General features: G+C 52.5%; 1 protein-coding gene across 21 annotated transcripts in view; it reads right to left on the bottom strand.

Annotated features, from left to right (window-relative positions):
- ptprfa (protein tyrosine phosphatase receptor type Fa) overlaps positions 1 to 13981 on the bottom strand; it is a 226059-nt gene that overhangs the window by 136931 nt on the left and 75147 nt on the right. For all 21 annotated transcript variants that reach the window (XM_035412987.1, XM_035412983.1, XM_035412990.1 and 18 more), the window contains exon 2: positions 8029 to 8201. In XM_035412987.1, coding sequence (XP_035268878.1) covers positions 8029 to 8191 — 163 coding nt within the window. In that variant the 5' untranslated portion in view covers positions 8192 to 8201. The remainder of the gene's footprint in view (positions 1 to 8028; positions 8202 to 13981) is intronic.

Here is a 13981-nt window from a genome sequence, read left to right as displayed (position 1 = left end):
CGTCATCTTCTCTAATTTCCATATTTCCAGTATTTAGGCTAACGATTTCCAGATAAATAGCCTCAAACAGCATGCGTCTCGGGACGGACCCCCCTCAGTTTTTGTCCAAGCATTTTAGGTAACCTTTGAGCTCGCGGTGTGCACAGGATAGAATCGACTCTGCGTGACTTCCAGATTTAATAGTTTTCGCCCTCAGCGGAACTATGATAACCAAAGTAAGTTCCTCCTAAAAACATGAAAGATAAAGAGATTCTTGAGCAGTGCAGTCATCAAAAGTCTTGAAAAAAGTGAAAATTACAGAGCGTGAATGACTGTCAGCCGAAAAATATTTCACAGGATATGTGGTAACTGTGAGTGAACGCAAGCAACAATGCATTATACATGAATGCATAATGCACGCTCGTTAGACATTTAGTAGGTACTGTAATACAGACACCGAAAGATTTCCCGTCACTGTTTCGCAGATCAGTCCTCGTGAAGCACTTTTTTTTTTTTACGTGCTCTTGGATGGCCCAACCAGAAAAAAAAAAAAATCGCTCGCTAAAAATGCCTATGGGGCATACGGTGTCAATTCGCGAAGGGTTAATTAAACTTTGAAAGGAAATCGAGTCTCGGAGGACAGCGCATAAATAACACTGAAATCTGTCCAAACAAGGCCCGTTCGTTTGTGGCGGAAAAAATACAATTTCCTTTCTTATATGTCAACACCTGCGGCTTCGCCACTCCAAAACAGTCGCTGCCAACATGAAACGTGTATGTAAAATATTAAGAACAGCTTTAAATGGGCGACGTTGGGGGGGAGGGGGGGAGGGGGCAGATGTCTAATAATAGGAAATTGGATTTGCTTGTTTTCTTTGATAGTATTACACGCGAGGTAAAAGCTTTGCCACTTTGAACCTCGTGGAAATCGTTTTCCTCGTTCTGTTTATGTTTCCGCTTCTGTTTATCGTGCTGCCCACATATTTCTTTCTTTTTCTTTTTTTTTACCTGTTCCTTAATGTCTTCATTTCCTGTGATAATATAGCCGTCATGAATAATTAAACAGCACATTTTCTATAAAAAAAAAAAACAAACCTAGCTTGATACATGGCCTGTGGAGCTCATTCCACTTCCAGCACCTAAAGTTAGGGGACTGGTGTGAAAACACAAGTGCATAGGGATTTTGTGTCCGTGTGTGTGTGTGTGATTGTGTGCGTGTTTGTGTGTGTGCCTGTATGCGTATCTGTGTGTGTCTGTGTGCGTGCGAATGTGTGTGTGTGCAAGTGTCAGTGCATGTCTGTCTGTGTGTGCGTATGTGTGTGTGTGTGTGTGTGTGTGTGTCTGTATGAGTATGTTTGTGTCTTCACTCTAGTGTTTCTTTTGCGCCTCTACATCATGAAACGTATGCACTTGTTGTACGTCGCTCTGGATAAGAGCGTCTGCTAAATTCCTATAATGTAATGTAATGTAATGTGTCTGTGTGCGTGCGTATGTGTGTGCCTGTGTATGTGTGTCTGTTTGTGTGTGCATATGTGTGTGCCTGACTGTGTGTGTGTGTGTGCCTGTTTGTGTGTGCGTATGTGTGTGCCTGACTGTGTGTGTGTATGTGTGTCTCTGCGTGTCTGTCTGTGTGTGTGTGTGTGTGTGTCTGTTTGTGTGTGCGTACGTGTGCGCTTGACTGTGTGTGTGTGTGCCTGTGTGTGTGTGTGCCTGACTGTGTGTGTGTGTGCCTGTGTGTGTATGTGTGCCTGTGTGTGTGTGTGTGTGCCTGTGTGTGTGTATGTGTGTGTGTGCCTGTGTGTGTGCGCACGCACGCACGCACGCCTGTCTGTGTGGTTCATTTGGTTTCCCGGCACACACCAGGCTGTCTATGACTGTACACCTGCCAGCGCCAGAATGTTCTTCTCCGCGCTGCCTGACAGGGTGCAGAGGGCATAAATTGTCAGAGAGTAGCTGAATCTCACCGTGCGCCTGTGCTTACGGGGAAGTGGGATAAAAACAGAGCCAGCCCGAGCGGGAGGGAGGGAGGAATAATTTAGGGCGACAGCGAAGGGGAGACCGAGAGCTTAACGTCTGGAAGGACGGGCCCCGACTCCGCGCGCGCCTCGGCACTCTGACGCGCGACGCACGGACCCCCGCGGTCGAAGCAGGGCGCCGGTACAGCCGCCGCGTTGCCGCCGTCGCCGCGCGATGCGAATTCGCCCGCTCTCGGATTCGAAATCCGCCTCCTTCCGCAATTAGCATTTCGCATCTGCCGCGGCGCCCCTGGACCTGGCAGTTCGGGTGCCTATTACCGGAGCACTGGGGGCATGCTGCGCTGTTTGTTTGGGGGGAAAGGAAAATAATCACCGTAATCAGCGTCTGATGGAGCCGCGGTGTAGTAATTATGGAATTACGCTCTGGCTCACGCGCACGCAGCCGCACACATAACGCGCGCGGCGTCGTCACACGCAAGCACCGAAACCGTACGCCGCTGTCACGATATTCAAATGCGTCCGCGCCCCAGAATTTCTCATCTGACAGGCTGCTCCGACAGGCAAAGGAGGGATGCAAATGATTCGTGCGTACGGGGGGGAAAGAAAATCAAGGAACAAGCGCGCTCATTTTATTATTTTTTTTTTACGTCACCGCGTTTCTATCTCTCCTCTCCCTCCAGGAAGGACACGCGCCCTCCTCCTCCCCCCACCCCCCCTTCCCGTCCCTCCATAAGTCTGATTCTGGTGCAGGACACGTCGAAAAAACCCCGAAGCGCCGCTGGTCCGCGTGTATGAATTGAGCGATTAATCTAACGTCGTTAACCTATCCTCACTCGCCCGGTCGACCCCACCCCCCCCCCCAACCCCCGGCCGCCACCCCCGTCCCCCCTTCCGCCGCCAGTCTCGCCCAGTGGCCCATAATCCTGCGATCGCAGCTGCTGACTGCCGGTATCGCTTCCAAGCGTCTCCGACCTGCGATACGCTCGCGTTTAATTAAAATAATCAATTCCCGGCCTCCGAAAACCATATGGGCACTTAAAGACAATCCAATTTTAATCCCGCCGCTCTTTTACAGCATCGAGCCGCACTTGACTCTGATGGAGCCTAATCAATTTGTGGATACCGCCCCCTTCGCCAACGCCGCGCGGGTCCTCGAGCGCCCGAGTCGATAGCAACCGAAGCCAAGCGTCATGGCCGCTTCCTCCCCCTGCAGTATTCAACATCACACAATGTGAACGGGCTCTGTTTTCATAGCAGAATCCCATAAAATGCACTTAGTCAAGGACACAAAGCCATTTTATTCATGTTTATGTTCTCGTTTATGTTCTTCTTTTTATACCCTTTTCCCTTTTAATTGAACGCCGTCTTCGAGGCTGTTATGCGGCTGACTAATATGACCGAAACCATTGTTCTAATATCTCTCCTTTTTCTTCCACTTTTGAGGATCTAAAGCGACTTGTGAAGAGGCGTTCTGGGTTTGCTGTCGCTCAGAGGAAGAACTGGCTGTTTAGTCTACAGATAAAAAAAAGGAAGTTTAAGCTTTTGAAGAGAATAATTTTCGATTTTTTTTTCAAAATTCTAAGTCAGTGTTCTTCCAGAACTTTTTCAATTGTCAGTAGTGACAGTTACACCAGCATCGAAACGTTCAGTTAAGAACATTCTAATCACATATTTGTGATACCACACCTTAAAGGGTTAAGGCTAGAGTTAGGCAGTACCTACAAGCTGTCGGGGAACATCGTTACAGGAGAACAGGAAGAAAGTTCTGGAAGAAGCAAAAAATAATGTAGGCGCACAGATGGACGGATAAACAAATATATAAACAAATAAATGCCCGTCCAGCATCTCTTATACTACCACAGGTCTGCGGGGAACTACAGACAAATTTAAATTTGGAAGGCGTTCCTGATTGCAGACGGCAGATTGTGTCTGATTTCGCCGCAGCTGACAGGTGTGAACCTCACACATCGGCGATGAAAAGCGGCCATCGCTCAAAAGTAACGCCGAGGATGAGGTGGGCGTGGACGAGAGCCACATCTTATCTTGCATCTCGGTAACTCCGCTGCCGGGAACCTCAACCAAGTCAAAGGGAGACAGAGAGGAATATATATGTACCTGCGGCCCTAATTGGGATTCGAAGAGAACGCTTTTTTCCTCTGTGTCGATTATTAGGCTAAGATGCTTTTCCTCACGAATTATCTTCCCTGCGAAATGGAGATGGAGGTTAAGTTTGCATTGGCTTAACCCGCTATTACCTAGATGTCCTATGGTCCAGCGGGACAACAAGCCTTAAAGGCAGATTCTTAATGCACCATAAGAGCTGTGCCAAGGTAAATCGCCACAGAAACCTCAGTGCTACTGCTCAACGTTCTCTAGCGAGAATAATACATTTCTTATCTTGCTCTGTCCGCCAGACCCCTCCCCCATCGCCCCCTGCCTCCCGCTGTCAGCCGTGAGTGTAAAAGCAGCGTGACGCGGTGCGTTAACAGCCAGGGGCGGTCTCTGTTTCGCACTCCGAAACTTGGCACGGTCCATCCCGGGGAGCTGGGTAGCAGGGTGCGCGGGGGGGGGGGGGGGGGTCGCGTCTTCACGCTAACGTCAGCACCTGCTGGGGATTATGACACCGGCGGCCCGGGGGCCCGCGTGTGGCGGAGAGAGAGAGCTCCCGTCATTCCCCTCTCCCATTTTCACACGGCGGTAAGGCCGCTGGAAAAACCAGCAGCGTTACCGCCGTGGGCCTCGCGTGACTCAGGCTGTTCGCACGGCTTCCCAGATGTAGGACGGAGGCGCTGGAATCGGTGATTGCGCGCTGGTATCCGCACGTGACTCCTCTGCGTTCCGCAGATAAAGGCGGAGAATAATATTCTTAAAATTACTTAAAAACAAGAGGCGCGTCTGTCAAGCCTTTCGGCTTGGGTGATCGTTCACGAAGAAGAACCAAGATCGTTGTTCCAAAACAAACGTGCACTTGGACCACCGGGGGTCCTGGCTGAGTTCCGGCCTCCTGCCTGGCTACTGAATTCGACCCCCTGGTGAGGGAACAGCTCTCTCCTACTCAAACCCAGGCATTCAGTCAGCAGAGCCCCCGCTGTGTCCTATGCTGCAAGGAAGCCAGCTGAGCACTTTAGTCTCAAACCAGCACACGATCTACTGCTCCACGCTTCCTTCACCTTTCACCGGGCCTGGTGGGCCGCACGCTGTACAGCCTGCCCTGATGCTGCTCTCTCTCAGTATGGGCAGCCATTTTAGCCGCATTCTAGACGGAATCAAATTCTTTAATTAAAAAAAAAAAAAAAAAAGTCACTCTCAAGCAACGTGCTCATCATTCTGATGAGGCAAGGTTTATTTTTTTTTAAGTGACTAAGCAGAACAAAAATTTAACGTTTCAAGTTTTTTATTGGCACATTCACTGTTTACACAAGTATGAAAGGTGCGTGAAATTCTTGAGTGAAGGACTCAACTCAACAATACAATAGCAGCACATTAACTTGAACTATATTTTTTTTTAAAACATTTAAACATCAAACGACAGGATTATAACCTCAATACCCTCAAGTAGAATAAGGGATAAAGTCCTCAGCAGCATATCCTCTGATGTTTTTTTTTTTTTGTACGTCGCTGTGTGACGATATACGCCCGGAGCGTTTGCATCTCAAGCCCCGACACCTGAGGATGAGAATTGCAGCTTGGCCGCAAATCCTCAGACAGAAGCGCGCGGCTCTCCTCCTCACAAAGCCCCTCCCTCTCACGAGCAGGGCCGGGCTTTCCCACCGAATTAAAGCCAGGCTAAAATCCCCTCGGTTTGGTACACGGTACGTTGCGTCTTAATGTGGAGAACACCCGTTCCCTGAGGGGGAGCGCTAACGGACGAGCGCAGCGCGCACTGCCAGCTGGACGAAAACCTGCGAACCGCATCGGACCGACTGTCTTAACTCAAAGCCCGGTTAACGGCTTCCCGTTGTCGTTGATTCGTTTTTCCTCGCCGAACACCAGCGGCCTGGACTCGCGTTTGCGATCGCGCGGAAGCGCCGCCCGCGCAGTGGTCGAGTCGGGCACGGGGCACGCTTCCACGGGGCAACCGTTCTGCAGCGACGGAAGTCCGTTAGCGACGGCGTTAGCGGGGGCGGCAGCGAGACACCGACGGCTCGCGGCGCGCCTTCTGAAAACGGGTTTTTTGCTCGCTGTCGCAGCGCCAGAGCGATCGGGCCAGACGCTAACGTTCCTCGGCATAACCCCACCCCCCCCCACCCCTGACCCCCCTTCCCAAAACACCACCCCCTGCCCCCCCCCCCCCCCTCCACAGCCAGGTGTGGATACTTGGACGCTGCGGGCTGGCCCGGTTTCTCTAAGCTGTCCCGCCACACGCTCAGCCTGGCCGGGCCAGGTGCGGTGCCGCACGGGGGGGTTGGGTGGGAGGCCCAGGAACGAACGGATCCCACGCCCGGCGGCGCCGGCTCTCTTAGAGCGCGAGCGGACCGAGGAGCGCAAGGCGGGGGGGTTTCTGGGACGGGTCCGATAAGGCGCGTCTCGCCCGCGCGACTCCCAAAAAAAAAAACCGCTGACCGAAGCAGCCCGGAAATTTTTTTCCGCCTTCCTTTGACAAAACAGAAGGGCCTTTCAGAGGAGGTGGGATTAGCCTCGCTTCAGTGCCTTTAAAACCACGGGATTCCAGAGTCTGCCGGATGTCGGAGTCTCCGAGAATCCTCCATCCCCCACGTCCCAAATGAACACGGCAAGGTCGTCTTTACCCCGACGGTCGCCGGGGAAACCACAGGAGAGGCCGGGCAGGTTAAAACAGACAGGGTCTTTTCCTTTGACCATAAAAAAAAAAAAGAAATAATCAGTTTTAAGTAGTCCAGGCCACGTCTAATGGAATTACGGTCACCCTGTCAGGACAGCGGCCGGGTCGCAGAGAGGGTCGAGTCGTTCCCTGTCACGCGCAGCGTCGGGGACTCGAATTGACCGCCCCCCCTCCCCCCCTCGCCGCCGACCGCGTCGCTCCGCTCAAAAAACCGCCACCGCGCTTCGCTCACGTGCAGCCGGGGAAACCTGCTGACGGATGACCTACGCGCTTTTGAAGAGGATACGCGACGCTTGAACTCGCCTTCACATTTATGCAGATTCGCATGACCTGGACGGGCTTAAAATACCCCTGGAAGGAGAGAGCAGAAAAGAGTTCTCAGTCTCTCGGCGCAATGAAGGCGAGCCAGTGCGAAAAAGACTTTCCGTGTGGGCGGGTGAAAATCTTAATTGCATTTCATGGGACAAAGCCACAGGAGCTGGCAATGTTTGCCGAACTGAATCAGCTTCCAAAGAAAGTTATTTTAGTTGGGCTTCAAAGAAGGGAAAAAAGTCATAATAAAGCTCCACTCCTTCATTACAGCAGGTATAAAATTTCCTTTACGCTGTGAATTTCCACAGGGGGTAAGGGGGGAAAAAAAAAAAGCAGTAATACCTTGGTTTTTCTTGGGCTGCTTAAAACGTTAAGAATTTAAGGTTTCGGTAGTACGCCGCTTCTGATAAACCATTAAAAGCAGAAACACTGAGCTTTACGATTTTGCTGAATTAACCATTATGGGAGAATTTCACCCGATTTACGCGTTGCCCTGAGAAAACAGCAAGCTTCTGGCTCTAGCTCAAAATTAAACCTGCGAATTGCATTGGGATTATAATTCAGAGATTAAAAGGAGCAGAGATATTAATGCAGCCGTCTATCTAAGTATTCACCGAAGGGGTATGGTAATATAAGACGTCCTCAATGCCGTGTTAAAAGGTAGACGTTTTGCAGACAGCGTGATCGTAGGTAATTACGGAGCTGCGTGGGGACAGAGGTTCTGTGAGAGAGGGAAATGGTTGCTGGGTGATAATGGAAGATGACAAATTCTAGACTCAAGATTGAACAAAAAAAAAAAAAAAACACCTTGTGGAATTTGTAATTCTTTTAATGATGATGTGATTTATGCAACACGTTTTATTTCCTCTTATTTATCGTCTTTGTGAGACACTGAAACCGTGTTATGTGCCTGGGAATGCAACGAAGCGCTTTTAAGTAAAGTGAAGGTGTGGTACTCACTGTCCGCGTGCGACGGCAGCACCAGGCAGCCGAGCAGCAGCACGGCGGTCCCGACGGCGAGGAGGGGGGGCGCGGGCCCGCGGCGGGTCGCCATGTTCAGGGTCGGCGCTGCTCCCCTCGGTCCTGACGCTCCCGCTCCAAGACTCCGTGCTCGGGCGATCATAGGCTGACACCTGCAGGGACAGAGGGGGGGGGGGGGAAGAGAAAGTTTGCGTTAACTTACAGCTGACTCTCGCCTCTGGGAATGTTCCGGAAACGGTCGGGGGTTGGCCTGGCGACGGACGGGTAATGGAGGCGTTCTCGAAAGAAAAGCATAAATTAAGGCGGTGGCGAGGAACCACTCCGTGCTCTCGACAGCGACGGGATGACGGAGAAAAAAAGAACGGGCCTCGAGAGGGGCCCTGAGGGACCTCTTTCCCCGTCCCCGAGCGCCGTCAACCCGAGCCCCAGCGGGGGCCTCCCGGAGGACCGGAGTTCACTAACGGCCCCATTAGGTAATTGCTTCCTCCAGAGGGCCGCACGCCAGATTGTCATATCATTACGACGCACACTGGAATTCCCAGTGGAGCTGAGAGCTGATGACAAGGCCGCGTTTTCCTACATCTTAACCAGGATTACTCATTGGCTGAGAGCTGCCTCGGTGTAATCACTTGCAGAAAGAGGACTTTTCTGACGACAGAGCCGGGGCGACAAGAGCTGTATATTAACAACAAGACCGCTCGCTTGCCCGTAGTTTTTACCCGATAGCCGTACGGCGGCGCGCGCCAGCCGCCTGGCGTCGTTTCGCAATAGAGCAACGCCCGGCTGGGGGAACTCCGTCCAGCCAGCCGCGGCGTCGTGATGAAGCTCACCCAGTTACGTTCCCATCTTCGGTAAAGGGCACCCTGGGCGTACTCACCGCAACTTCATTTCCACCGAGCGCCCGCCGTCGGTAGCAGCGGCGTGACGGAGCCGTGTTAGAGGGAAAGCGAAATTGGGGGGGGCGCCAGGCCGGAGGCCGGGCGAGGGGGGTGCAGAGGACGCGCGAACACGGCCCCGGAAGACCGCTTCTCGCAGGCCTCCGGAGACCTCCGAGGGAAAGGCTCCCGATTGGCTCTCTTAGTTTTATTAAAGCCTTTTTTTTTTTTTACGGGAAATCGTGCACCAGGAATCACAGGCCCCCGTTCCACGTACACAAGCTCTTCCATCGAACTTGGACACGGCAGCGATTCCGCACTCCGATGGCCGTCCCAGCGGCTTCTCTTCTACTTCATTACGCCGGAAAATTGCAAAGATTTTCCCGGGAAAAAAAAAAGAATTAAAAAAAAAAAAAAAAATGTTTTTGAGGAAACAAAATCGCTCGAAAGTTACAATTTACGCAGCCAACTCTCTCTCACACTTACAGAGAGACCGTCCCCTGCAACAGATGCACAGTAATTAGAGCGTCTCTCTGCACTGTAAAACTCAGTGGACTCAAAAAAAAAAAAAAACACAAAAAAAAAACCGAGCTGTCATGCCAAAATATTTTTGTTCTCAACAGACAGCGAGCTTTACTGAAGTGCTCCCAGTTGAACGCGAGCAGAGGAAAATATAACTGCGAGCCTCAATTCCATTGCCTGCTATCTCACCAAATTGAGTAGCAACGTTTCATTACGGTCTGGCTGCGACAGAGGAAGCTAGCAAACACAATACCGCTATTGTCTCGCCCGCGAAGCCCCCACTCGTTGTATAACTTTGTGACTAACCCCTTGCTCATGTGTCAAGTTCGGTACCGGAGAACAAAGAAAACTTTGAAACTATGAGACACACACATCTTCCTGACACGCAATCTCTGAGACAGAGCGAAGATGAAGCGAGAGAGAGAGAGAGAGAGAAGAAAAAAAAACGAAGAACGGATGGGATAAAGATCTCAAAATTTCAAGAGTGCTTTTGTCAAAATCGCCACTAATCTGTCCTGACAGGGAAAATGAGCCAAGAGACAAAAATCTGAAGGAAATAATGGGCTGTTCTGTCTGTGACTCACGCAATAATGATACAATAAAAGAAGACTAAATGCGCACTTGTACATTGATGGGTGTCCTAAACTGCTAACCTCCTAGGCCACCGTCTGTCAGGTCTGGATGATACGTTTGCATGCTCTGCACTGTCCGTATTTTTTTTTTTTTTTTTAAATAAACTTTAGCAAAATTGTCAATGCACAGGAAGCTCTGGGTTTGACCACCTAGTCACAAATTAGCTTCTGTGGTACTAAAAAGCTCAACTCAATCTAGTCTGTTTCGAGATCTTTGCCAAGTGCAGGAATTCTCTAAGACTATGGCAGGAAAAATATTTGAACAAACTGCCGACACAAAAGCATTTTCTCGGAAATTACAACCTGCCAACGACAATGTTAAAATACAACTTCATATTACCACTTCAAACTAGACGTTCTTTCTGAGGTTAAGTTGACATGACCGTAGATGGTCACGAAGGGTAATATTTCCATCTCCTGTAATACCCACTAGCCTTTTGTCCAAACATGACATTCATAATGGAGGCTCTGAGATTAACATAATGCCATTATTGTGAAACGGTCACATTTATAGAAATAAACGCTACCGCAGCATGAATACATTAACGGGCTGCGTTCGCCAAACACTTGACTGACCGTGTGACCAGTTAATACCAATACAAAGATACCTCTGATTTTCAATTAAAAAAGGAAATACATCCCTGATTACAGAGTACATGAATGCCCCCCAGAGCTCCTTTGTGCAACTGGTATCGTAATCCCGCCAATATTAATCTCGGTCAGACTGCCATTTTCATTCATCCAATCCATTTAAACTAAGGAATATGAGTGCCTGATCTGGATGGCAGGGGTCATTTCTCTACAGAGGTTAAGGTCAGGCGAACTCCAATGACGTAGCTACCAGGGATGGAAAATTCAATTTATTTATTTTATTTATAGTATTGAGAAGCTAATCCAAAAAAAAGCACCTGCAGTGCTACACGGCCAATAAAAAATGAATTATTCCATGGCCACGGGCCTGCGGTGACTCAGTGCTGACTCTCAGAGCGCTGTCCCCTCCTAGAGGGCGTGGGCAAAAGAAGCGCTTTTTCCATTCAAGGTCAAACTGCCACGCTTAGCTCTAGGGAGAGCAGCGGGCCAATCAAAATCATGGCCGCACCGGCCCGCGCCGTTGGCCACACTGGATTCGGGGGGGGGGGGGGGGGGGGCTCTGTGGACGGTCCGTCTGTCCCTTTTAGCGCTTTCTCTGGTGGAGTGAGTCGGCGCGAGCCTCCGGGCGGGGGCTCGAGGACGGCTTACGCGCGGGGCGGAGACGTCTTTCGAAGCGGGCGTGGCGGAGAAGCGGACGCGTTCCGTCTCCGGCGAGGAGCAGCCCAGGAGCCACGCGCGTTTATTCACAGTAAAACGTTCGGCGTTAAATTAGCTCCTCCAGCGTATGTACGGTCCCTACTGGGACTCATAGAAATTCTGTAAAGAGTTGAATTAAGACCAGGACATTTTACTGTGTTTGTTCTTAAAATTCCTCAGCTCTCTCTATACAAACGAGAGCGGAACCAGAGTGGGGCCCACTGCAGGAGGATTCATCTGGAGGGGGGGCGGACGCCGCATCCCGTTCCCGAAAAAACGGGAAGGGAAGAATCCCGCCGTGCGCTCCGAAAGTCCGTTTCAAGCACGCCGCTAAGCGCGGTCCGGTGCAACGCTGTCGCCGTTAGCAGCGACCGGCGACCACAGAATGGGTCAGGATCGGCAGATTCATATCCTCGGCGGTTGGTTAACAAAAATACCCCTCCTCCCCCGCCCCCTCACCCGCCAGCCGTGGACTCTGCCCGCGCGGCACGTCCCCCCCCCCCCCCCCCCCCCGCCGCATACGCATCAATCACTTTGAGACGCGGGGGCGCAGGTGTCATTTCGGAGAGAGCGCCGCCCGCCGAAACCGACAGACGAATAAGCAAAATATCAGCTGGGCCGGCCGCCGCCGCCGAGCTCGTTTATAACCTTATCGACCTACGACTCCCCCCGGCGACGAGCCCCGGTGACAAGCCCCGGCGACGGGGGAACCGCCCAAAGATTCACCCGCCCGGAAAAACCGCGCGTTTCGGACGCCTGTGGAGGCGGGTCCCCCGTAATCAATCTCACTCAGCCGCCATCGCGGGCTCCTCTTAATTGGTCGTGACAAAATTTGCCGCCGCTGCAGAGTGGGGGAGGGCGGGACGGCGGAGGGCGGCTTTGTTGAATAGTTGACGAGCGGGGCGTCGTGCCAACGGGACACGGGTACGGGACGCGGGCAGAGGCGTGCCCAGAGACTACGCTAACCCCACCCCCCCTCCCCCCCCGGCATCCCGTTGCCAGGCGATCCGCGCACCCCTTTTTAACCGTGTGCCGCTTCATGTCCGGCTGGGGAGCCATTGTGCCTGCGCTCGTAAAAACCGCGGCAAGGACGGGGGAATCAAACGCAAAGCTCCCAAATTCCCGCCGGCCGCGAGGTAGCGGGACGCCGTGACCGCCGGGGCGCCGCTCGCCAGATCGCTCGCCCAGGAGGGAGGGGGTGGTGGGGGGAATAACGATCGACTCAGGCCCCCCGGACGTCGCGTCGGCTAATTATGAGCGAGGAGGGCTGCGAGCGGACCCCTGGGAGGAGCTTAAAAATGATATTGGATGTGAAATAGCGACCTCACAGGATGCCCTCCCCATCCCCCCATTCCTACACCACGCCCCCCCCCCCCCCCCCCCGCCCCCCAAAATTGGCACACGCTTTCCGACGGCCATAAAAGAAGTGCAAAACAACTTCCCTGCTTGTGAAGAGCACGTGTGGGCGCTGAAGGTAATGGTGCGTTAAGGCTAATAAGGATGAACGGGGCATGGGAAAGAGGGATGAAGAGAGAGAGAGCGAGGGCGAGCGCCTTTCCTCTCTCTATTTATATAAAGGAGAGAGAGCGGGCTAACAGCTAGCTAGGAGCATAGGAGCACGGCGGGGCTTAATTAACAGGTAATTCACTGTCTGCTGCAGAGGCTGTATGTGACCCGGCGGTCCGCGCGGGCGGGGTGGGGGGGTTGAGGGGGGGGGGGGGGGGGGTTTCTGATCTCGGTCTTTTTATGCGCCCCGGTCGCGAGGCGCCACGAGGGATCGATACCGCCGTTAAAAAACCGCTCCGTTCGCTCCGGCCCTAACGACCGGAGCCGGTGGAGGGAAAGTCGGGCGGGCGGGCGGGGGGGGGTAGGGAGCGGGCGGGGATGGGGGGGTCTGCATAGATACGAGGCCTCCGAGGTCATAAAGCGGCCCCTGCGCACCAATAACCCCGCCGACAAGGCAGGCTGCAACAAACAGGGCGGCTTCAGCAACAGCGCAAGGCAACGGTGCTCAGCGGCTCCGCGCTCGAAGGGAGCACTCCCCCCCCCCGTCTCCCTCCCCACCCACACCCGCCCCCGCCCCCCCCCCCCCACGTAAAGAGTTCCCTCAGAAAGACCGCGCGCTGATCCCAATCCAATTAAGCCGCTCGAGAAGGTAAAAGGGTTACTCCGTCTTCCGACCGAGTCCCGCGAAAGGAAGGCCTTTCTCACGCGCGCTCGTGGAGCGTTCCTCTGAAATCCGCACACAAAAAGGGCAAAGCCGTGGAGAGAGCCAGCGGCGGGGCGCCATAATCACGTTTCACTCGAGGGGCGATTTAGAGAGCTAATCTCTGAACCTGCATACCGCGGGGCCCCAATCTCGGCACGGAACGCACGACGCCCTCACCACTGCTCGCAAGGCAACCGATATTTTCTTAACGCCATTCATCCGGCGGCTGACAATAGGTCCTAAATATTTTAATAACCGCTGCAGATATCGAGGACGAGGAAGAACGTTTCTGGAATCAAAAGCAAAAAGCCTGGGTAAATTTGGAGAAGGCGTGTGGTAGTTACCATGCAAAGGATCAGTAAAATAGAAACAAAAAAAGAAAAACGATTGTGAGAGCCAAACTTTCA

Source organism: Anguilla anguilla, chromosome 4, assembly GCF_013347855.1.
Source record: "Anguilla anguilla isolate fAngAng1 chromosome 4, fAngAng1.pri, whole genome shotgun sequence".
Classification (NCBI taxonomy): Eukaryota; Metazoa; Chordata; class Actinopteri; order Anguilliformes; family Anguillidae; genus Anguilla; species Anguilla anguilla.
Note: the sequence above shows the minus strand (reverse complement) of the source record. Positions and strands in the feature narration are given on the sequence as shown.